Below are 24,887 nucleotides of genomic sequence, written 5' to 3'. Positions count from 1 at the left end.
TCCCGATCGAGCAGTCGGCGCGACATCCACGGGAAAAAAGAGGAACGGCCGAGCGACGGGCCGGGAATCGAGGGGCAGGATCGACAGGCTTCCAGCCAGGATTATTCAGCGACCGACCAAGAAACGCGGACCCCGACCGACGTCCATCGGAATGCCGAACCTGACAGGGAACACGAGGCCGGCTATTCGGAGGAGATCTCGCTTCCGTGGTCGGATCCTCGAAGAAACGAACGTCCGAAGAGTTATTTGCGCGGAACGTCGCGTCCGACGAGAGATTTCGCGACAACCGATGGAGAATCGGCGACGAGCTTCGCGGAATCGTCGGATTTCGTGGGAAGCGACGCGTCGGGAAGTTACACGGTCGATAAGTCGCCTGTAAGAAATTTGGAGAGCGGCGATGGAAAGAACGAGGTAGACGGAGAAGCTACGAGTTTTTCGATCGCGAGTTCACTCGCACCGCGGAATGTGGTGAAAAACGATGGTGACGCTGATAGGAAATCCAAGAGTCACGTGGTGGAACCGAGCAGAAGTACAGAGGACGAAGGTAATTCTAGATCAGCGGCTTATTCTATCGAGAAGCCGCTTCCGTCGTCCAACTTCGACAAAAATGATCTCGTAGAAAACGCAGAAGGCAATCGCGTGTCGATAGATGGTTTAACAAGAAGCTCGTTTCTATGGTGGAATGTTGAAAGGAATGATAAAAATGACGGTGGATCGAAGAGTTATTTGGTTGAAAGGTTACATCCGTCGTGGAGTTTCGTGAGAAATGATCGGAGAAACGACGATCGAAAGTTGGTAAGTTATTCGGTGCCAAGTTCCTTTCCAATATGGCATGTGAAAAGGAATGACGGCGAATCAAAGAATTACGCGGTGGACAGCTCGCTTCCGTCGTGGAGACTAGAGAAAAAATATGGGATAAAAGATGAACACGATGGTGGTTTAACGAGTTACGCGGTGGAAAAGTCATTTCCGCTATTGGCTTCTGAAAGAAGCGATTACATCGGCAATGAGAATAATGGCGCGTTGACGAGTTATTTGGATGAATCTCTTTCGTTGCAGAACCTGAGGAAAAACACGGGAAACGAAGATAATTACGGATTGATGTATTTCACGGGAAATCCTATGGTTTCTGTAGAAAATGAAGATAATTACGAATCTATAAGCGATCCGTGGAACGGCGCAATTTCATCGCGGGATTTAAAAGAAGAAACCGATAACGCGTACGATAAGGGTAATGGAAAATCAATTAATCGCGGTGTAAAAGTGTCATTAACTCGCGAGGGAAACGATCGTTCGTACAACGATTATACATCGACAGGCTATTCTCGTGAAAATTCGCTTCTTCCATCGGATTCTAAAAAGATCGATCTGATAGAAAATAAGCGTGGACCGGTGTACGGCTCAATTACGAGGAAAAGCGAAAATTATTGGAATAAAAACTCCCTTCGGTTATCGAATGCTGAAAAGATCGAGCTCATAGAAAATAGCCGCAGACCGAGGAAGATCTCAATTACAAAGAGGGGCGATCTCGCGTCGTTGAAAGATCCAAAGAGACGAACGAACGATAATGATGAGGCGAATTATACGATGTTTAGGAGCGAGGAAGCTAGGAACACGAGCGAGCAGGATGAGACTCGGTTTTCGAAGGATGACGAAGAGACCCGCGACGCGTTCAATGGCTCGGCTGTCGGTGAAAGGAGCGACGTTAAAGAGAATTTGTCGCACCGAGTGAATGGGCAATCGATGAATGAAGTCGGGAAGAGTTTGGGGCGAAGTTACTACTCGGACGCGGGCAACAGCCTTTCGCTAACCTTGCACGGGCAACGCGGTGAAAACGATGACGAAATCCATGGTCTGGCAAAAATGGAAAGTACTGCTATCTCCACGCGATATTCTCACTCCCTGCAGAGCGAATTAAACCACGAATTAACCTCCGTAAGCGACGTCGAAAGCCGGACGCAACGAAAACTTCTTTCGTACGATGTATCGTCTTCGGCTTCTAAATCGAACGAGAAAAAAGAAATTCTTTCGAATATAAATAACGAAGATCCTCGTCATCGAAATGACCGATCAATCTCGACGGAATCTCGATTCGACCGGAGGGTCGAAAGGAAGCTAAACGTCGGATTCTCGGACGAGCTCGTCGGTGATTTCCATAATTCCGACCAGCTATCCGACTTTGAAAAGGCAGACAGGGAAGAAGAATATAAACGAGACGAGGAATCGATCTCGGGATCGGCCGATTCCTCCCGAGCCAAGCCGCCTGTTCTCGCTGGAATGCAGAAGGACCGTGTGCTTTTTTTTCGCGAGGATCACGGGCCGACTCGATCTTCCGCAAAGACGTCCGAGACGTTCAGAAGCCGTAAAGGTCGAACAGTGGAACGGAATCGCGAGAACATCCTTGAAAGAGGAACGCGCGAGACGAGATCTCGCGATCGATCGCCTCCGGCCACCGATCCTTCCGTGGATTTTCGTGAGATGGACGCGGCGCAAGGTTACGCCGAGACACTCGCCGGATACGAAATAACGGATCGTCGAGATCGCCACGATGCGAACGTTCGTGAAGCCGGTCCTGCTTCCTCTCCGCTTCGTGGAAGCGGCCAATTGTTTGACGAACAGATAACGATGGTCCCTCCGGTGACCGATAAGTCGAACGCGGTGCAAGAATCGGCAGGCGAAAAGACTTTCGGTAAATTGAATTTACGCGATGATTTCGCGGATGTACGAAAGGATGGAAGGAGATTGGAGTGGGCAGACGGGATGTTGTTTGATACGAATAAAGTGCAACAGTTGGCGGACGAACAGGTAGATAGGAATATTCTCAGCGGAAAATTCTTCGGTCCGAGCGAAACGCCATGGTTCGAGGGTAAAAACGTATCCGAACGATTAAATTCGCACGGCGACTCGTGGAACGATCGAAGATTCGAAGTGGATTCGAGAGATGGAAGATCGTATAGTTTCTTGGAACTAAGACAATCCGAGAAGGATGAAACGTCGCAAAAATTTTCAAACGTTCGAGGACTTGCAACTAGATCGCCAGATACGAAATCGTCGGATTCTACGGTTACGATACAAAATCTTGGAAGGAAAGACGAATCCGAAGAATCGAATTTGCTTAATGAGCTTTCGAAGGATGAAAAATTTGGCACGAAAGTCGCGACCAAAGATCAGCAATTATCTTCATCGTTCTTTCGGAAGGATGATTTGCACCGTGAGAAACAGTCGATTATTCGTCGAAAGAGATACACGAATTACTATTCACCGCAGTCTGCCACCCCCATGGCATACGTGCACATTCAACCGGCGTATCCGGTACCAACGGCACCAGCTGCGAACCGGAAGTGCGTACAGTGTATGTTTGTTTACAAACCGTGTTCTTCGCCACCTAGACCTCCACCATTTAAGAATGCTTTTCCGACGAATAAGTATCAGGATTTGGCTCTAAACTGGCATGGACTTAAATACGGTGAGTAACAGAAGGTTAAACGTGAAATTTTTATTACTTTCGATACGTTTTCATCCAGCTAATCATCTAGTCAATTATATGTAGAAATATATTTGCGAGGGAAGAAGAAATTTTGTGCGTATTATTGTAATGGAATTGAATATTACTACAAATTAAACAGTCGTGTCAAAAATGTTATCAGTGTTAATTATATAGTTGATAGAGCGTGTTGCATCGAGGTAGGAATCTCGTGAGAACGTTGATTTCATCTGTTTCTTCGTTTACTCAAGGTATTGAAAGGAAAGGATTTACGGTGTTTGAATGGAGTACACGTGTAGAATCTTCTCTTGGAAAAAACGAATATGTTTGGAAGAAATAGGAAAAAGGATTGGTGAACATAAAAACGATTCTGTGGTTATGAAGATAGGAGTTGTTAGGAAGAATTGTGAAATAGAAATAAAAGTTTGAGTAGAAACGTTTCTCGTTGAACGTACAGGTGGAGAATACAGTTGCGTGCAATTAAACTAAATGTCAGATTTGTAATAAACTTGCAGCTAACATGTAACAGATAATTAAATTCTAGAATAGCTTTTCTAGGGTATGAAGTTTTCTAAAGTCTCTAGTGTACATTCTCCTTTTAAACTTTCCATTTCGTGTGATACCCGTGTCGTAGATAATAAAAATCTTGCAGGATAGTAAACTAAAATTCCAAGTTGTTCCTTGTAGCTTTTATCGCGCATAATACCGAGTGCATAATAATTAACATGAAACGTTAAACGTCATGCTCTATCTAAATGCACGTCTAAAACAACATTCTAATAACAAAGTTACGTAATCCTCCAATGTTCGTCCGAATTATTTATTTATTTATTAGGCATATAGTACAGCAGGAGACAATAAATATAGAAGTTACAACGTTGCAAAAGTTAAGTTACGAGTGCAACAGAACAGGAATAGATAAATAGATAGAAAAAGATATTGCATTAACGATTGTTTGAGCGTTAACTATCGTAAACGCCGAACGTCTAAACCTGTAAGAGGAGACATAGAAGAAATCAACTCGATCAGACATTACATTAGCATAGCACATATCCTGGTAATCGCGTCGCTGTTTCTAATATCGTTCACGAAGAATTCAACCCGGAAAGCCATAGTATTACGCAAAGAACGCGAACATGCGTTAAAATTTACAACCTGAGGAAGCCGAGGGCAATCAACGAGATTATTTATAACCTTGAATTAAAAAAAAGAATATCGGCTATCTTGTTCCTGTTCTCCAACGTGATCGTAATATTCAATTTATGAAGTATGGGATCATTATAAAATTATGGTCGCGGCTGTACACCGAACAACCAAACGCACGTGACATAAAGCACAAGAATTCATGTTGTATTTTTCCCACAATTTTCGTCCGCTTAGATCGATCGTGAAAGACCATATGACGCTAGCATATTCCAAATGGGATAAAATCGAAGAGTTGTAGACGATTCTAAGGGCGGCAGGATTTTTAAAATGCCAATAAAATCTGATTAAAACACAAAAACGTATCATTATATATGGGTTATTTTTAAAATTTGTAAAATTGCGGCGTTTGCCGCTAATGGTCTAAGAAAAATGCATTACACGAAAATACAGTGCTAAATCATATCAGGCGGGCTAATCATCTCTCTTTTCCTCGCAGAAGAAAATGCACGTGACTTTACAGCGGAAGTCTGCTTGTACCGCGCTCGACCAACGAACCTTAATTACGCTTTTTCCGTACGTTCACGGGGGTCGCAAAATTCGTTGAACGTATAAAACGTCGCTAGAGCATATCCCCTGGCGTTGATTGCAATTTATTGCTGCACCAGGTTCATTCCTAGAAAAACCACGCCGACGAAACATCGCTCGGTTAATGAGCCGCGTTCGAGGCTCCTCAAGTTCGCCGCGAGGGTCGAAGGTCGAATCTCCGATCGACCTAACACGAGCGGCCGTGCCTTCACTCGACTTCCGTTTTCTCGGTCGGAGGAACCCTGAAGTACGGTTCGTTTCGCTAGGTTTGCATTTCTACGTCTTCCGATTACTATGTTTTTCAGACTTTTTTTAAACATTCATTCTGTAAAACTTCTGCAACTTTTCAATGTCTCTGATAAAAGTAGGAATCCGACTGTAACTTTTCGTCGAATAGTTGAATAGCTTATCTTTCGTTTTATCCAGCTATCAAATAATTTTTATGGGACTTTAAGGGATTTCCAGATTTTGAAAGAATCTTGCTAGAATTTCCAAAGGATTTTAAAAACCTTCTATATGATTTCTATGCAATTTTAAGGAAGCACTTGTTGTTAAAATTAATAAAAAAAAGTAGCGGAGAACTTTCGATACGTTTTTTTATCTTACTTAGTACATCCTGATACGATTTTTACTATAAACTTGCCCGTTGAAAAATATATAAGCTATATGCTCGAGACAGAACTTGTTTATTGGTTCTTATCGTTGGCATTTCAATACCCTGAAGAGGTACGGTAACGATTACACCGTGGGGTAGAGGAAACGAACGAGAGGAGGAAAAACGTAAATGGAAAGAAAAGTTACACGCAAAGGTATTTGCGTAGGCACGTACCATTGAAGAACGACGAAGGAACTAAAAATATCGGCATATCAACGTGTCGGCAGATGTACGTGTGCATTCGCACGCAGAAAAGTGCGTGATGTCTGAGCAAAAGTGTGTTCAAGTAGAGATGGGATCGAGAGAATCGCAAGCGCTTAATAAAACACATTATCCGAATAATTCCAGAAGTCATTGTACCGCTTGCAAGCAATTCGAGAAACATACTTTTTGCACTGATCATATCGAAGGATAAGAGAAATAGTAAAAGCAATCGTATTATTAATTTGTAGATAAGATATCGACAAACGAATGAGGATAAAAGTAAAATGAAATATTTTTCTGTGTAACGCTAAGAAATGATGAATTTCACTCTGTCACTATCTTTCTCAAAATTATTTTTCTTTCTCCTTTCGTTTAAATTTGTATAGTATAAGCCATCTCGTCGGTTTCATAGCAGAGTGACACACTTTACCCTTTATATTTATTGAGTTATCTGTTCTCAATTGGTATGGATTTGGTAAAAAATAGCGAAATCGTTCGATAAGAAGTTTATTGTATCGCAGACCTAGATCATCTAATTAGAACACCGATGCACATAAAAATCGAGGCTTGTTTGATTTGTAGGCACAGCAATTATATACGAACTTAATTAAACATTTATATTATACGAACATAACGACACATGAATATAATTAATAATTTAGAAAACTTAAAAGACAAAATAGATTAAAGTTAAATAAACCAAATAATCGTTGTAAGGTTTCAGTTCGTATAATTATTGTTCTCGTTCAAGTAAATCAAATGTAGCAGTCGGAACAGATATCCCGATCTGAGTAAGAGTTAATTCAATTTTTAATATAAAAGAAACTCACGTTTCTATTATTCCAACATCTTTGTCTCCGTATTAGTTCAGTTACGGCAGGTTCTACCGTATTTCGAAATACTTGCCAGTTTTTCCAAATTACATGGCTGGTTTTTTACCAACCACCATCGCTGTTATTTAAAATACTTTCACGCTACTGCTATACGACTAGTTTTTTGCTCGCATAGCACGAACTCCGGCATGGATTCCCATTAATTACGTCACGAATGCGGTTAATGACCGGTATCAATCACAAGAACGTACAACATAATCGAATTGAACACGATTCTTTGCGATCGTTGGTAGAAATGCACGGTCCTGGTGGCCTCGGTGAGGATCTTGTTCGCCGTCTTTTAATTAACGCCATTCCCATCAGCTTATATTAATTCAGTTTTTTTATTTAGTATATGTAACGTTCCATCTATTATTACGAGATAAATTTTTTGCTAGTTTTACAGATTGCACGTAATACTCAGCAATTTTATTGTAGTATTGGACGAACATTACGTTCATTTACTTGATTATGCAATTTTCAGATGCTTCTTAGTAATTGATATCGAGTTTTACACGATAGAACACAATGGCCGTGAAACATTTTCAAACACATGTTTGATTTATCAGATTGGACTAAAAGCTTTTTTGTTTCTTCCAATCGAAATGTCCATTTAAGTCTATCAGGTTCTTTTCTCTTAAGGAAAATAATTTTCTTACACATATCACATTCTTTTCGATATTTTTTAGATCAATTATAAGGTCGAGATTATTATATCTGAAACATTATATGACATTTTTCACATACTACTACCTCGTTGTATACAAAAATGATCATAATCTGTAAATTGTAATATTATGCTTCAATGAATTTGGAAGACATTGCCAATGCTTCCTCGACATACTTATAATTTTTAGCCTAACTTCTTCCTTAACGAACATCCAAGATTTCGTTCTTATGTCTCGAAAGTTATGAATCGACACAATATCAGCCGCAATGACACGATAGAGTACCTAACTAATTATCTTTGCGTACGTATTTTTGCAATGTTATACCGTGACAGATATCACGATCTATTATTTATCGGGTACGACGCATGGTTTCCGACCTTTCTCGTTCGACTATACACAGATTCCAGATGCTATCTGATAAGAGATATCGAAATTGACATCGTTATTTGTATAGCACGGTACAAAGAAGCGATGCACGTGTTGCAAGGATATTTGTAATTAAACTCGTCGTGGTCGCTTTGATCAAAGTTTGAAAAATACCAAGTATCGGCTACACGTGCATTTTCGAAAGATGAAACTTGGAACGAGCAATTACTCGTATCCATAATTAGTGACTGGTTATACATCATCGCCGATAGCAAAATCTTATGTTTTAATTACAAACTTAGCGGATGATATACGGAACGAGTACTAGAAATCTTTGTCTCGATTTAATAAATTATTAAACGTTCAAGTATAAAAGTTAACGATAGGTGGCTATCTTAATGTTTCGTTATCGTCCGTACTATTATTATAGACATCTTTTTTCCTTAGTTGAAAATAGCGAGAAAAGTTCAGGTTTGATAATAGCGTTTGTTAAACTAGATCTGTCGTCGTATTGGAAATATTTTAGCAATTACATCACGAAGTAGAAGAGATTCAAAATAACAGTTGTTTTAAACATTTACTGGCAAAAGATCATCGAGTAACAATTAATTTCTCGTAAGAAGAATTATTTAAATGGAAGCCAATTACTGATAAACCTCGATGAAATTTCTCAAAAAGGAAATGATTAAAGAATATTAACTTTCAATTGTTCTCGCTACGATAACCATTATAAATGATCAAAATTTTGGTGGTAACCAATATAAATGATCGGAATTCTTCTCGGTTATTATATTATCGATAATCAAAATAAAATTCGATAATGGTTACCGGTAACCAAAAAGAAAAAGAAAAATTCCAATAATTCATACGGTTTACTGGTAACGAAAATTAAATTCCCCTTATCGATAACGATTATCGGTAATAAAAAAAATGTTTGATTAAAGATATTATCTCTTATAGCATAACATTAAAATTTTATCATATAGAAATTATGATCTCCGCTAAGTAGTCGTATTTATTTTAAAATATCTTAATTAACATTTAAAAGTTACTATAACGAAAGAGTCAAATAATTATCTGAAGTTTTATGAGAAGTAACAATCTTTTACTAATTTGTAACGCGTATTATTAACGTCACCTTAGTCAGATCATAGCGCAAGAAGATTACCGCTGAGGCTGCGTGAATACCGTGCGAATATTCGCAATGTTGCATGGCCACCCGTGTCAGGGTGGTCATCCACGTGCACTGGCCTTCGAGGAAGGCCTCGTAACGCGCTCTTTATTAGCGCACTGCTTGCATACCTTTATTAACATTCCGACCGGCGACGATGTAACTTGTCGATACGAGGATGGGCTGATGATCGGAGCCAGAACAGAGTTTTATGCCTCTCGATTATTAATGGCAACGAGTGGTGAATCTTCGAGCACTGTTACATCGTATAACCATCTACTAGGAACTCGTAAAAATAAATTTCTTGATTTAACAATGACGGAAAATTAACGGTAACGGGAAAAAGCGTCAACTACGTTGCTCACACTGTCTTTTATTAAGCACAGTATCTTAGCATACGATAGCATCGACAAAAGTTTATCAAAAAATTGCGAAGAAACGTAAAATTTATAGGGGTTTTAGAGCTTTTGCTTCGTTGTCAAAATAATCGCCGAGCAATTGGTCGTACTCTTCGAGGATAATCACAGAAAGGAAAATTCATCGTAAGCCGACAAGCATATCTAACGCGTTAACAGACTTGCCTTGACTCAGAAGAATACATAGATTTTAAGTTTTATATTAACAGCTACTTGATGTAGCCACTCGGGTTTCATTTTTTACCATAGTAACTGCTCGAAAAGTCCACATTAAAAATGGTAATTTTCCTCGTAAAATTTTAATTATAATTACATGGTACCACGAAAGATCAACATGTGAAATTGCCGCACTAAAAATAAGTGTTAAAAATAACGAGATATAGTGACTTTCGTCGAACTAGAATTACCTGTAATTCTAGAGACGATGGAGGAGAAAAAACATTGGTGTCTAGACGCATCCGCACACGATCTCGTTTTTTCTTTCGTTCTATCGTTATTTCCATGATTTGAACCAACCACCGGCTTCTGATTTCTGAACTCGTTTTGTATATTTGTTAACGTCATAAAAAGCCGAAGAATGCGAATGAGACCAAATATTATAGAAATTATTATGCGAGTAGGAAGGAAACAATTTATAGGCTACTTAACATAAGAGTCTTATTACAAACTACTTTAATGCAAAATTGTTATTGAAATTTTCTTTCTACTCCCTATCGTTTTAATTGTATTTTCCGATCGTCGTATCCTCGCAACGAGCCGTCTTGCATTCGCTCGCTCATTATATCCATACGCATGAAATTTAATCATCGTTAATAACCGATAATTAACTACACATATAAGCCAATAACTATCTATAGAACCGCGCGTAACAATTACTGTTAAGCATTGTCGCTGTAAGAAAAAGAAACTTTGCCATTTCAATTCTCACACATTCTACCAACGTTTCTTCTAATCAACGTCCGTCAGGTCGTCAAAGCATCACGCGAGACGATAAGCGTAATTTACAACGATATTACGGCACCCTCGAACCCTTTTCTAGCCGCACTACCTCTATTTACTCTTATTTTACGCCGTAAATTTATTCCTGGTTTGCTCAAACATATACGCACGCACAACGCACACACACGCGCGCGCATCGTCGTAGGTCTGGTCTTTCCTCCTCTTTTCTTATTTCCTCTGCAATAAACGCGCTCGAGATGTTCGCTCGCGGTATTTCATCGCTTCCTGCCGTAACCTTTTCAGCAAGACAGCGGACTTGGCCCACGTGCACCAGGTATGTACAACGGGACTCTTGTGAAAATGTGATTTACGGCTTGATTACCAGTCGTATCGCGCTCTTGCTTTCCCATCGTGCCCGTGTAGACGCGTTGCTGTCACGTGGATTTGTCGGACGCCGCGAAAATACCAACAACGAAGTACAATCGAGGAAATCGCTCTTGGAATTCGACACTGTAGTCGATCGAACGAGAAGAGTCAGAAAGTACAAACAAAACGGTCGCGTGATATTCACGTGATCGATGACGCTGTAGTTATTAGCTGCCAGGTATCATCGTTTGTGGAAAAACCTGTAGCAGAATTGCCTTAAGCCGATTTTACGCTGCTTCACTTTGGAGGCACATAGCGGATTTCGCTTCTTTTTCAATAGGCGGATGAAAAGGAGGATGAAAGCAGTCGTCACGTGTAAATTCGATTTTACCGCAGACCCTTGGCTCAGCCGAATTAATCCCTTAACCTATGATTTACGTTCGAGAATAGTACGTAACATAGTACGTAGCAGATGATCAGGCCAAATATAATATACAGGGTGGTTGGTAACTGGTGGTACAAGCGGAAAGGGGGTGATTTTACGAGAAAAAAGAAGTCGAAAATATAGAATAAAAATTTTTCGTTTGAGGCTTTGTTTTCGAGAAAATCGATCTCACTGTAGATCGTTGTCTCGATGGAAAAATTAAAAAAAAAATTAAAAAAAAATTTTTATTCTATATTTTCGACTTCTTTTTTCTCGTAAAATCACCCCCTTTCCGCTTGTACCACCAGTTACCAACCACCCTGTATATTATATTTGGCCTGATCATCTGCTACGTACTATGTTACGTACTATTCTCGAACGTAAATCATAGGTTAAGGGATTAATTCGGCTGAGCCAAGGGTCTGCGGTAAAATCGAATTTACACGTGACGACTGCTTTCATCCTCCTTTTCATCCGCCTATTGAAAAAGAAGCGAAATCCGCTATGTGTGTCCATCGAGACAACGATCTACAGTGAGATCCGTCATAACGTACCGCATGAGTACCGAGCGAAAATTCAAAGTCGATTTTCTCGAAAACAAAGCCGCAAACGAAAAATTTTTATTCTATATTTTCGACTTCTTTTTTCGCGTAAAATCACCCCCTTTCCGCTTGTGCCACCAGTTACCAACCACCCTGTATATTATGTTTGGCCCGATCATCGTACTACGGGCTATACCCGTAGTTGTAGGTTAAAGGGTTAACAATGTTTTTAGCAACGAAACTGTGACCCAGCTTTGCCTCGCACATGTATTGAGCACGTGCACTTGTTTACATCTACTGACTCGTCACGTTACACCGACCGTAGGTGCAAATTGCAATGCACAACGAGTGCTGCAAATGTAAACCTTTGATCTCAAATAACGAGCCTGACTCGCCAATGTAGAACTGCATTTATCTGAACCTGTAGGAAGACAAACAGTTTATAGAATCGGAGTTCATGTAATAGGAGCTTACGCAAATGAATTCGACTGGCGGAAGTTCAAATCGTTAACTAAAATTTTGTTACAATAAATAATGGTAATAACAGGAATTTTTATTCCTGCATCGTATTTTATGCGAATTTGTATGCAAATTTATTTTCTCGTATTTCAATCGCGAATAGAAAAGTGAAGCCTAAGCAGGGATGTGTTTCACCTATTTAATGTTATATAACGAGTACTGTATTTTGGATGTTTCGTGTGAATTCTACTTGTAAAATGGTCAGAATTAAGAGAAGAATTTCAAAAACGTCAGGTATGTCAAGTATAAATTGTATTCCAAACAATTAGTTACCAAATCCCTTGTTCTTACATATTTACCTTATATCTTCCTAATATGATGGAACAACGAACCCTTTTTTAATGTAATACGTATACGTCGAAATAATTAAAATAATTTGTTAAAAAACATTGAGCCTATAGTCGTTTATAGATGCAAGACACGGAGAAAGATATACATATTTCACTTATCTGTATGATACTTTTTAATTACATAGTGCTGAATTAACAATCGTATAATTGGTAATAACAGCTGTTTCCTCCCGATTTTCGTGTGGTAGATGATTAGATGTTACCGCTGATGCATGATTAACCAGGTTAAAATGCCATTTATCATGCTTTCACTGGAATATCGAATCAAAGATACTCGGTGCATTAGCAATTCAATCGAATCGATCTCGCTCGTGCGTGTATCATTTCAACGCGTTGACAGCTGTTATTCGTTTTATCCGTGAAATAACGTCTCCGAAGCTTATGTAACGAGGTTGTAACTACCTTGTTTGTGCCACTTCCATACAACACCAGATTCCTCTAGCGACAGAGAAGGACATTTGCAAATAAATAACGCAAGTAATATAATTACTGCTTAAGAATGAAACTAGTTATTGATCAAAATTGTTAGGATGTTCGATACTTAGTTGGAAATTATACATTCGTAGGTCTTACAGAAACGAATTATAGCTCGCTGAATGAGATTTCACACGGGCTACTTTCAATTTGAATAAAATTTAATCGAATAGAATAAAACGAATTGGATGTTGCTCGATAAATTTGTTATAGCAATATTCTGTCGTGCATATATTTCAATTTAATAGATTCAATTAGCCAGGATTTTTAATTATTCTAATTAAAAATTTGACTCGGTGCTGACTATCAGAACGCAGAAGCTTTTAAATCATTTCATTCATCGAAATACAAGCCTTAGTTCATCAATCACTTCGTCAAACCTCTCGAAAGCTCGCAAATCCCTCTGCTACAGTCTTAAACGCTCTCAATCAATCCCTTCACCAGTCTAAACAAATCCGATTGTATTTCTCTTCTCTAACGGGGCATCAGGCGTATTCTGTCGATGAATCGATCGACAGACGCAACGAAAATAGCTTCGGTGTGCTATTTATGCAAGAATGGTTGCAACGTAGAAAGTTTCAAAACAACGACGACGACGACAATTAAACAGAGACTATCACGAATAAACAGAAGGAAAGTTACTTTGGTAGAAAACAGTTGCACGACGTGTGCAATGGGAAAAAAATAAGAGAACGAGTTGTTTCAAGGTTCAGACAGAGTCCCCTAATTCAGGATAAGGACAAAAAATTCGTGCAGCCAACGTTTTTACCGTAGTATATCGTGTTTAACGGGTGTGTGTAGACTTTCGTGACTGACTGTAGATCGTAGATGCACGAAAGCGTGGAATCAGGAAAAGAAGACGAGGAAGAGTTTACTCGCAGGCTCCTCGGAGGCTGCCGCTTGTTTCCTTCGCTCGCAACATACAATGCAATCCGTTGCAACGACGCAACACGCCTGAGGCAGTGCAACGCAACCTGCGGCCGCTTTGAACTGTTCTTGCAGCTTGTAGATACATATATGTATAACGTGTCTCGTGGTATCTCCGACAGTCGTGTCCAGCCAAACACGAGAAATCGAATTTCCTTCCACCTTGGCAGGAATTTCGGTGCTCCTTCTCTTCGGTAACTAGCTCGTGAATTATATTTTTTTATTGTTCGATAACGCAACTGGTCTCTTAACGTATAAATTTTTCTTCGGTTTACCGATCGAAAACGATGAGATTTCTTTGCGATAAAGATAATTCACGATCGAAATGGACGTGATGAAAAATGGATAAAATATTTAATACATTAAATATCGTTTTTAACGCGAGGTTTTATGTATTACGCGTTAAACGTAAAATATTTGAACTGAAAAAGTAGCAGCCAACGAATTTTTCTCTCATTGAATCGGTTCAAATCGACTCGTAGCATTACGCACATTACATGATTCATACTGATTACAATACAGTGAAAAGGTTTCGTTTTACTTTTTCGATTTATTTTTAATAGAAATATCCGCTTCTTTGGTTTCCCTTACACGTCACGTAATTCCACGCAACGTGCAATTTACACTTTCTTAGATCGTCTAAACGACGACATCGTAGAAAGTACTTTGAATTGCTAAACAACGTCACCTTTACTTTCAAACGCTTCAACTGTACGTGTAATATCCATCGTAAACTGAAAATCCTCGCTAGGGCGTATTATTCATGACACATTACAACCCCTAACACGGGAAACTTATTTTACCATTTAATCTCAGTGATCTGGCTCTGAATAACATCATCCATCCTTGACTGAAAGAAAAGAGGTAGAAAAAGGATACAATATCATCTTCCTCAATAATTTACCATCAACTCCATTTCTTACGTTATACGCAATCTTTATTCTGAACGGCGCCAGGTACTCTCGGAATCGTACTTATAGCACTGGCATTTATAATTATGTAAATCAGCTTCGATTAAACCAGGGAGTCCGTGTTTTCCTTCCTTCGTGTTTCTCTTTTCCTCTTTCGTCCTCTCGTCCCGAAGCCGCGACGCATCCCGCTCTTTTTCCTTCCGCGAGAGAATGAATGGAGGCACGCGTGTTATTTCGTAATCTGTGGCCATGATCACCCTGTAAATTTCGGCACCAACTACGTTACTGAAATTCCATTTGGTAACTGAATACGCGTCTTCCTCTCTTCTCACCTCTACGTGTATCTTAATCGGCTTATTTCATCTTCTACGGTTCTAGGGATAATGACCACCCGATGCACAATGGTCGTGATTTACAGCAGAGAGAAGAAGAAAGCGAAGGATTACGCTCATTTGCAAATTTACCTTTGCTTCTGCCGTTTCGAAGGGCTAATACTATCGCGCACCTATTTAAAAGTGACCGTTCGTTTTTTTACCGAATTATGGCTGAGTCGCCCATCGGAAGCGTATTGTTGTTGCACTCTTTGACTCGAGTAATCCTTTACGTCTGACTTATTAATGTTACAACCTCTTGTCACGAAGTAAGAGAAGTTTCGAAAAGTTTGCGAAAATGTTTGAAAGGTTTTCGGGAGTTTCGTAAAGTGTAGTTTGAATATCAGAGGATCTCTTCCTGGCGGTTTCTTGTTTCTTTATTGTAGCTTTTAAGGTAGAAAGTTAGTTTAAATAAAGTTACTGTCTAACGCATCAGTGCATGATGGTTTAGCATGGTTTAGCCACCCTAAGACACCTTCTTCTCTTAAGTTCTCATAAAATATATTCAGATATCGTCAAACATATCTGATAGATATACGCTATAATATATCAGGTGCGAGGAATTCTTTCTTAACTTTTCGAATTTCTTCAAATCTTTATCTAAAACCTATGCCAACTGTAATTCACAAAATTATATCTTTGCCTTCAGGTCTCGTACTATCCTTGCGCTGGCACTCAATAATCTTTTCTATAATTCTTCGAATTCTTTTATACGATCTTCTCTTACCATAATAATTAAGTGAATAAGTAATTCGTAAATTTTGATCCATGTCTCGTTCCTTGGTACCAAAGGATTTCATCTGTTGCTACCTGATTAAGTAATAAACAACAATAGAAGAAAAAGAGATTTTCATCTTCTCTTGGGTAGAGGGATTTTTCTTCCAACCATCCGGACCGCTCTCTTCTTTTCTTCTAGGAATCGTAAAAAACAGAACCTAGGATGCCGGGATTCCAACCTGGGTCTTGAAGGTTAGTAACCAACTACGCCAATTACCACGCTACAGTCGTTCGGCTAAAGACAAAGTCACTGTGTAGTAAACCACAGAATAGGAACCGTTGGAAAATTTTGTTGTCGAGAGCCGCTACAAATGATCAAACGTTGTTAAGAATTATTTTACAGAACGGAAAATCGATCTAAAATGTCTCGATGGTTTTCTTATCCTATCAACGCGTTAAAAATCCTCAACGACGATCGTAGAAACGTGAACTTCGTTAGAAACCATTCGAGGCTGCTATTTTGTTTCGATTTTCACCAAACTGCGGACAGCAACCTCAGCACGCTGCCCGTTTCACATGGTCAATTGAACTTTACGTTCAAGACAGATCGTTGGAGCTGCAATGGCGTGCAGCATTTTCAGGTGATTCGTATCCCGGAAAGAGCAAAGATCAGGAAAAAGCACGGCAAACAAGCGGCGAATCGACATAAGTCTACATCTGACTATCTGGATATCCGTCTTCTTCTTTTCACGAGCGCCCATAGATTTCGTGTTTCCTACTATTCTGCTCGTGTACGTAACCATCACGGTCTCGAACACGTTCACGCTGACTCTCGCATCAGATCTGGCTACACGTGTTATTATTCAATAACAGGTGTAATGCCAGCCAGCACTATGCGCCTCTAATCCAGCTGCGTGCGAGGCAAACAAAACGTAGATGCACCACCGGATACCACGGCCGGTTATTATCTGCATACGTGAGAGTACTGGCAGTTTATACCTTGTGTTATATGGTATATGGTATGGTATATGCATACAAGGTGTTCCAGTATCGTAAGATATATTATTTTTGCAATTACGCTACAGCTATGCTTCAATCCTTGAATTCGTACGTTTCAATTTAACCCTCGTTTTAACAAACGAAAAGTGATTTAAAGAGATGAACATAAGACTGAAACGAGAAATCGCGTGTATCAATGAGACTTTATCCCGTATTTTTCATATTTTGTTCAAGACGAAGATATCTTTTAAATACCATAATTAATTATCTCAATTATTCAAAGATATTTACCATACAATTTCCTTTTTCTTCCTGTACGTTCTATGTTTGAAAGCGTTGCATATACAGTGCATTCTTACCTTTATTCCATCGGGTGAATTCTGGTTATAGGAATTCAGTATGAAATTTATAGCGTTCTAGTTATCGGAGTAAAATACGACATAATTTGGAAACTTGAAAATGGAATAAGCGCGACAGACTTAGGAAGAATACATGGTATTGGAATAGCCACGATCACAGATATTAAAAAACAAAAATATGATATCGAAAATTAGCATATCCTGGGCAAATTTTATATTTCCAGAAAACAGCACCAATCATCTTACTTATTATATACTTACTTACATACCTTCTTCGATATTCCACGCTCGTTCGTACAAAGTTTATCACGCGATATTTCCTACATTCCATCGTGTCCGCCACACGCCCCCAATCTCTCGCCATTACTTGCAAACGCCCAACTGCCATCGATTTCCAGCTTTTCGATGTTCTCTCTATCGGAGCAACGAAACAAGAGATAAAAGCGAATCAGCCGGATACGCGTCGCATAAATAATTCCACGCGTGTATTCCATAGTGACGAAGATCGCGATATTCCGCATCGGAAACCCACGACCGGTGAGCGTAATTAAGTATGAGCAATTAAACAGTGAGTCGTGCGTCTATCTTTCGTCTCGTTATTCCACGAAACGCACGTTGAAATCCGCATGTCGATTAATCGCGTTGTCGTTGTTATCAAGGATAGTTTTTAGGGGAGAAGGTGAAGCAATTTAACGAAGAGTAACGTTGGCGTATGCAAAGCTCTTGTCGTTTATTAGGATATCGTCTTATCGCATTTCCCGCTGGAATCGCCTGATGAAGATGATAACATCAGCTGTTTAATCGTATAGAAGCCGAGATTAATTGGTCGATCGATAAAGAGAGAGAGAGAGAGAGAAAGAGAGAATGAGGTTTTAGAAATGGGATAGCGAGAAAACTGGAATTCCGAGGAAAGGCAGTGGAAGAAAATTTACACTGGCTACAAAAAATATTTGTACATATCCTCATTTTCAAATAAAATGTTTTCTTTCTTAATCAGATTTCACATTTCATTTTCATAGTGTTAAACTTTCGTAGTCATATGAAAACGAAACGAAGCTTAATGAGTTAACTCATGAAGAGTCGACGTTGAGGTAACATTTCATTCGCAATTTTTTTTCAATCAACATACATTATCAAATTCTACTTTCGAACCATGTTGCTACGGAAAAGAACTCTAAAGACTCGTTTGCTATTTTTATCGACCTTATTTCTTCTGGCTAAACTTTCATCTATTATTTATATACTATTTGAAATATAAATTGAAATATGAGCCATTGTAATGTTATAATTAATGAGTCCTTAAAGTGTTAATAAAACAAATGGCATGAAACTTAATGTATTCGGTCTTAATATAGATACATACGCAATTAATTAATATATAAATGCGATAATAAATACAATGACGTACTTCTGTAACCACTGTACAAGTTGAGATTTTTCTTGACTAAGTCGTAAGGGCGAATTTTCAGCGTTGTTTTAGTATGCTGCGATTCGAATTGCGAGTTTTGCGAACGAGAAAATAACACGTTATTAGCTGTATAATCTTGGTTAGGGCAGATCAAACGTTGCGACCGTCTTTCTACGTTTAACCCTTAACACCGCAAGTGTGTTTCTCAAACACCATCAATGTGCGACACTCTACTCCAAATGTATTTTTGGGTCTTTATTGCCAATTGTTTACAAATAAAAAATAATACTCCTCGGTGAGTACTGTGAGACCTGTGAACCTGTGTTTTAAAAAATTCCACATATTACTCAATTATAATTAATATAAACATTGTAATCAAAATTATATTACTTCTCAGATGAATAAAGTAAAAGATAAAATAAAATCTGACACTTAAAAACTTGCAAGTCGAAGTATGATGAGAATAAGTTGGAGTTGCTGGTCGATATTGACGATTAAAAGTCGAAACGTTAAGGGTTAATCGTAGATAGATCTCGAGTACAGAAACGAATCTTGACCCTCGACAATGGAAGAGTCAATGAGGAAGTCTCATTGCTGGGTGAAAGAGAATACTAGATTCGCGATGGGAACGAGAAGTAAACCACTAGCCGACGAAAACGGTTTAGCCTAGCGTGATGTAATTTTCTTATCAACCTACTCTCTGAGTTATGAGATAATTATACGTTGCGCTATCTTTGGTGAGAGATACGTAAATGCTTCAACATTTTATGCATTTTACGATTGTCAGAGCTGTTATAAATTATAAGCGATCAGGAGAACTGATACTAGAGTGCTCTAAGTGATTATTAGAGTCGAATTTATTTGATGTTTGAATAATTTCATAAGAATTTTTCAATGAAACAGAGTTTTCTTTTTCGTTTGTGACACGTGTTACAGATAAGTTGGTATTGTACAGGGTGTCACATTTTAATCGATCCATGCAAATATTTCCTAATTATTATTACATTGTACATTATTCGAAAAAGCGTTTCAAATAAAACTTGTCCTGTTTCGAAGGGGATAATTCTTTGATAATTATCTACAATAATTATTATATGAAATAACTTCGTGCACTAAGTAATTCCATAACGAATCGAAATGTCGTAGTAAAAATCGTATGGAAAGGCTAAGATTAAGAAGAACAGAACCGTAAAATTTGCTGATCGCGAGTGAATTGCTTTCGAAATTACAGAGACGTTCCTCATCGAGAATACTTAAAAATCAAGTTCACATAAATTAATCGCACACTGCCTGCCCACAATTTGACCTATTTATAATTCCCATAAATTCTCTTATTCGCTGTGTACGGCGGCAAGTAGGAAAAGAGATGATTCATTTACTATTATACCGCTAACATCGCATATTACTATGCTACTTGATGTTCGATAATTTTCTAAATATACATAAATTACTACACTCTCTACGAATACTGCGTTTCACATCCCCATTTGTTTAACATTCATCCAGTTCATCCTCTATATCCTCTATACGAGCCCGGAGTAACAGAATTACTAAATCGTTACGGAAAGCGTATAGAATCACATGAAAATTACAGCGATTAAATAAAGGAATTACGCGTAACTACAATTTCACGTGATTAACATGAAACCTCGTACAATGAATTTAATATCTTTATCAAATCGAACGTACTTTACTACCAGCTTCATACACTCGTACAAACACGCGAAAATAAAAGTTAATTATCAAACGGTAAGCAATCCTCTACACGCGCTTCTCACCGTTTCTCGAAAAATCGCGGTTGCTCGAGTCGCGATGCGCCGAAACGCGCGCTAATCTCACGCTATCAAATTTTCGTTTCTCGGCAATTTTTAATCAAAATCGTCTCGCGTTTCCTTCTTCCGAGATTGCTGCGGTGGCCCGTGTTCTTTCTTTTTTTTTTTTCTCCTCCTCCTCCTCTTCGTTCCTCGTGGTTAACCGCGATTCGCCGTCCGGTTCCCATAATCCGAAATTACAGGCGGCCCAGCCTCGCGATGCACGCACGCATTACATGCATGCATAATGCGTTATGCTACGGGGGACCGCGCCGATACAGGCTATCTCCGGTACAAATGCCCCTCGAAAGCTTATTAGCCGATCGAGCCTTTGAAACGGCAAAAAGAGAGAGACAAAGGAATAATAAATGAATGGAAAAGATAAAAAGGAATAGATCGTCGGGCGTGTGGAAGTTCCCTTTGGGAAGAACTTCGCTATCCTCGTTCTCATCTTGTTGTTGGATACTTTTGACAGTGAATTAAAAGATCGAATAAGATAAATGGATAATGACGAAGAGAAGCTTGTTAGGTTAAAACGCTTTCGACAGAGAGAACGCTGGTATTGGTTCAAGTAATTGAGAAATCACGTAGGTAAACCGTGGATACGTCCCGTGCGGTGTTTGGTGGCTTGGAGTGTTCAAGATGCTGCTCAAGTTGGATGTTTGATAAAGATAACCGCACTGCATTTCTCTTTGCTTTTTCTTTTTTCGTTTCCCCGCGTTTGTTTTAGGATTATTCGTGGAATGTTTGCTCGCACGAAATTCGAAACACCGCGCTCTAAGGTGATCCGTTTCTGCTTCTTTCACAGAACGCGACTTGTTCGATCGTTCTCGATGCTTTCAATTTGACGAATACGTGGCTGTGGATATTAATTGAAGGAAAGTTCAAGTTGCTACGTGTAATCGCGATAGGAAATATGAAATATGATCTCTTCTTCTAACAAATTTATTCAAACGAAGAAGAAAAGTATGTTGAGTGTAATTACATGGAGAAGTACCTAGTACCAAGAAATTCATAACATGTAATAACATTTATAGGTATTGTTAATAATGAAACGGCAATTGTACACCAGAGATTATTTGAAACACATTTCAAGCAGTCAGGTAGTCATTACACCATACAGTTTATTAAAGCAACCTCGACTTCTTTATTTCACAAATTACGAAGTACAGAAGACACTGGTGCACCTTTTCGTTGCATAAATACGTTCCAATGAATCCTTAGCATTAAAACACATACTAATTACGCGATAGTTAAACGTAAGGATAATTACGTATTTCAAAATTCTGACTTAAATTCAAGATCATTACAACGTCGAATTAAAATTAAAACATTAACTACCCACCACCTGCTTTAGCATACCGCTTTATCGGAGAGGAATTAACGAGAGCAATTTACCGTCCAAACACAGTTCAGACACAGAACCTCGTAAAATTCATTTATCTTACAGTACATAAAAGCGTACTTAAAATATTTTCCATGTTGCAACAAAGGGAAAAAGACGAAAAGTCCAGTATTATAAGTAACTGCGCTTGCACCGATCGTTTAGAGCTTACTTATAAACTCTTACCTCTATTCATTTACATAATACGTAAAAATGAAATTTGGCTCGCTTACATCGGCTGACGAACAGAGAATCTGTAATTATACGCTAAGCTCAATAATAAAATTTGCTTGTTTTGGAAAATTAGCATTTATATTATATGTTAAACCATAAAGAAAAAGCCACGTCCGGCCGAACGTAGCAATTTGTTATCTACGTACATAGTTGGAAAATCTGCATTTATACGACCATCCCGAAGCATAGACACAAATAACCGTAGCAGGTGTTAAGTGTTGCTAGCATTAGGAAAAACGTATAACGATCGATCCGTGTAAGACGTCCGTTCAATAGAGAACGTCAGTTTAACGAGGCACTTAGGTTATATAGATAGAGGCGGCGCAACGCGTAACAATTTAAATTACAATGTCCCGCAAAACTGATAGCGTAAGGGGAAGGAGAAATTAAGTTATCTATTACCGGGGTCGTAAACTATTCGCGGTTATCTCAATTGAACTGGCCGTTATCGATCGATTTAACAATTTAATGCCGTCGTTATTCGAACGACAACGGATGGTCCACGAGGATATAGACATTTCGCGATGATTCGACTCTTAGAAATCCATCGTTTTTCGTTGAATGTAAGACAATTTGGAACATCGATGAGATTTTCTGGTTGTCTATTTACGTATGAGAGAAACATAAAGATATTGTATATTTGCTTCTTTCATTGGAAAAAAGCAATTCTTCGGTATAGTTGTCAAAGGATATAGGGAACATAATATTAGAAACACCTCTGAAATAATCTAACATACAATTGAAAATATTAGAATAAGTAATCTTTGTGTCGCTGGAAGCGCATTTGGAAAAATGTAAATAGAAATTTTTCTTTTGATAAAAAATTATAATTGTAGAAATTACATAAGAAAGAAAGATAAATTGTTTAATGAAAGATCAGAGGAAGGGGGAAAAATTCGAAAGATAAATAAAATAACGCGTAGGAAAATTTGTCTCAACAAGATTATTTCATTTGATTCTCGAAAAAGAATTTTATTTGCTCGATCCACAAGGAAACTATTTCCTTATCCGGATATCTCTGCTCGCACGTATACCTACAAACGTATTCAATTTATGCTGACATAACGCGTGGCTTATCGTGAAAAGGCATACAATTTTTCACACTGGCGTGGCGCCATTCTACTTCAATATTAATCTAGAATAACGTTCAAAGCGGATACCATAATCAAGAAGATGGCAAATAATTCGCACGACACGTGTTAGTCATGGGGTCAATGAGAAAGGTCTACCTCATCGAATCGCGCAATTGGGTCAAGTAACACTATCAATTATCATTTCATGAAACAATCAATTTAATTTGAATGATGATTGATATTCCTTCGCTTCGCATCATTGGGTGTACGATTAAGATTAAATGGAAGGTTTTCGTCGTAGTATTTTGATAGAACGTAAAGGATAAAAATAATATGGAAGATAAAAACAAAAAGAAATCGGTATTCCTTTCTTTCCCTTAGACTTCTCTGATGAAGTAATTAAGATAGATAGATAGATTTGTCAGTCAGTCATCGTATAACACGGTTAATTCGTTCCGTGTTGTATCGAAATCGTGTTAAGAGAAACTTGTTCTATACGAGGATTGTCCAAGTCCACTGAGTCTTGCCATATGGAAATCTTATTGCGAGAATATCGTGTTGTAGAGGAGGACTGTCGCAATTTTTCCATCGAAACCGTGTTTCCGGAGTTCCGTGTTACAAGAGGGTTCGATGTATTCCAACCTTGTGGCCTTAAGATAGCACTTGGATTACGATTTTTATGAACTTCTCGGTATCGCACATAACTTACTACTACAAACATTACAGTTATACTATTACGGTGATGATCAACAACATTTTTCTTTCCAACTTTAATCTCCATCCTTGCTTCTTATCTCTTTGGTTTCCTGCAACTAGGTTATCTGCTTCGATTAAATAATTAATAAATTGAAATTGATAAAAGCATAAGCAAAATCCTTCGATAATAAAAAGAAACAAATGGATTCGGTCGCATATTCGTTCTTTATATCTTGGATTATCTACTCTGTTTAAAATTAACTCACTGATTGTCTGGCAATATTTAAACGTGATCTCTATAGATGACTTACCAGCGATTTGATAAATGTACGTTTCATTATAATCGTTCTTTATATTTTCTACCAGTAAAACGGAACCAGTGGTCTTTTTATTCGTAAAATCATCAACTGGCTGATTCATCGTGTTCCATTACCGGGTATATTGACGTAACACATGCGAGGTCACTTCTCAAGTCGACTAATAGGCAACTGAAATTAATTAAGATCGAAGGCAGGATAAAAGTGCGCAATGGCAAACTACTTTCAAAGTAGATCGCTTTGCCTCTACCTACAACACAAACTAAGAACCAAAGGACGAATTGTATCAGGCATAATAGCTGTCTTTATATATTTTTTCTTCAGGCAATACCGACACGATTTATTTCGCAACATGAATCTTCCAAAGATTCTGTGTCTTAATTTTTACATTTACGTTCATTTATGTTGTTAATCGAACCTTAAAAAGCAATTATAACATAATAACATTAAACTGATCGAACGACACGATTTTATTTTAAGATGTTAGCTATCACCT

General features: G+C 38.5%; 1 protein-coding gene across 4 annotated transcripts in view; it reads left to right on the top strand.

Moving 5' to 3' along the window:
* Positions 1-24,887, top strand: part of LOC100748549 (laminin subunit alpha-1) — a 204,407-nt gene that overhangs the window by 152,084 nt on the left and 27,436 nt on the right. Inside the window, exon 2 of one of the 4 annotated variants that reach the window (XM_012392434.3) lies at positions 1-3,466. The exons of the other annotated variants lie outside the window; for them this stretch is intronic. Within the exon in view, the coding sequence (XP_012247857.1) occupies positions 1-3,466 (3,466 nt within the window). The remainder of the gene's footprint in view (positions 3,467-24,887) is intronic. 4 annotated transcript variants of the gene reach the window in all.

This window comes from Bombus impatiens, unplaced genomic scaffold, assembly GCF_000188095.3.
Source record: "Bombus impatiens unplaced genomic scaffold, BIMP_2.2 scf_1445, whole genome shotgun sequence".
Classification (NCBI taxonomy): Eukaryota; Metazoa; Arthropoda; class Insecta; order Hymenoptera; family Apidae; genus Bombus; species Bombus impatiens.
This window is presented reverse-complemented; position numbering and strand designations above follow the sequence as displayed.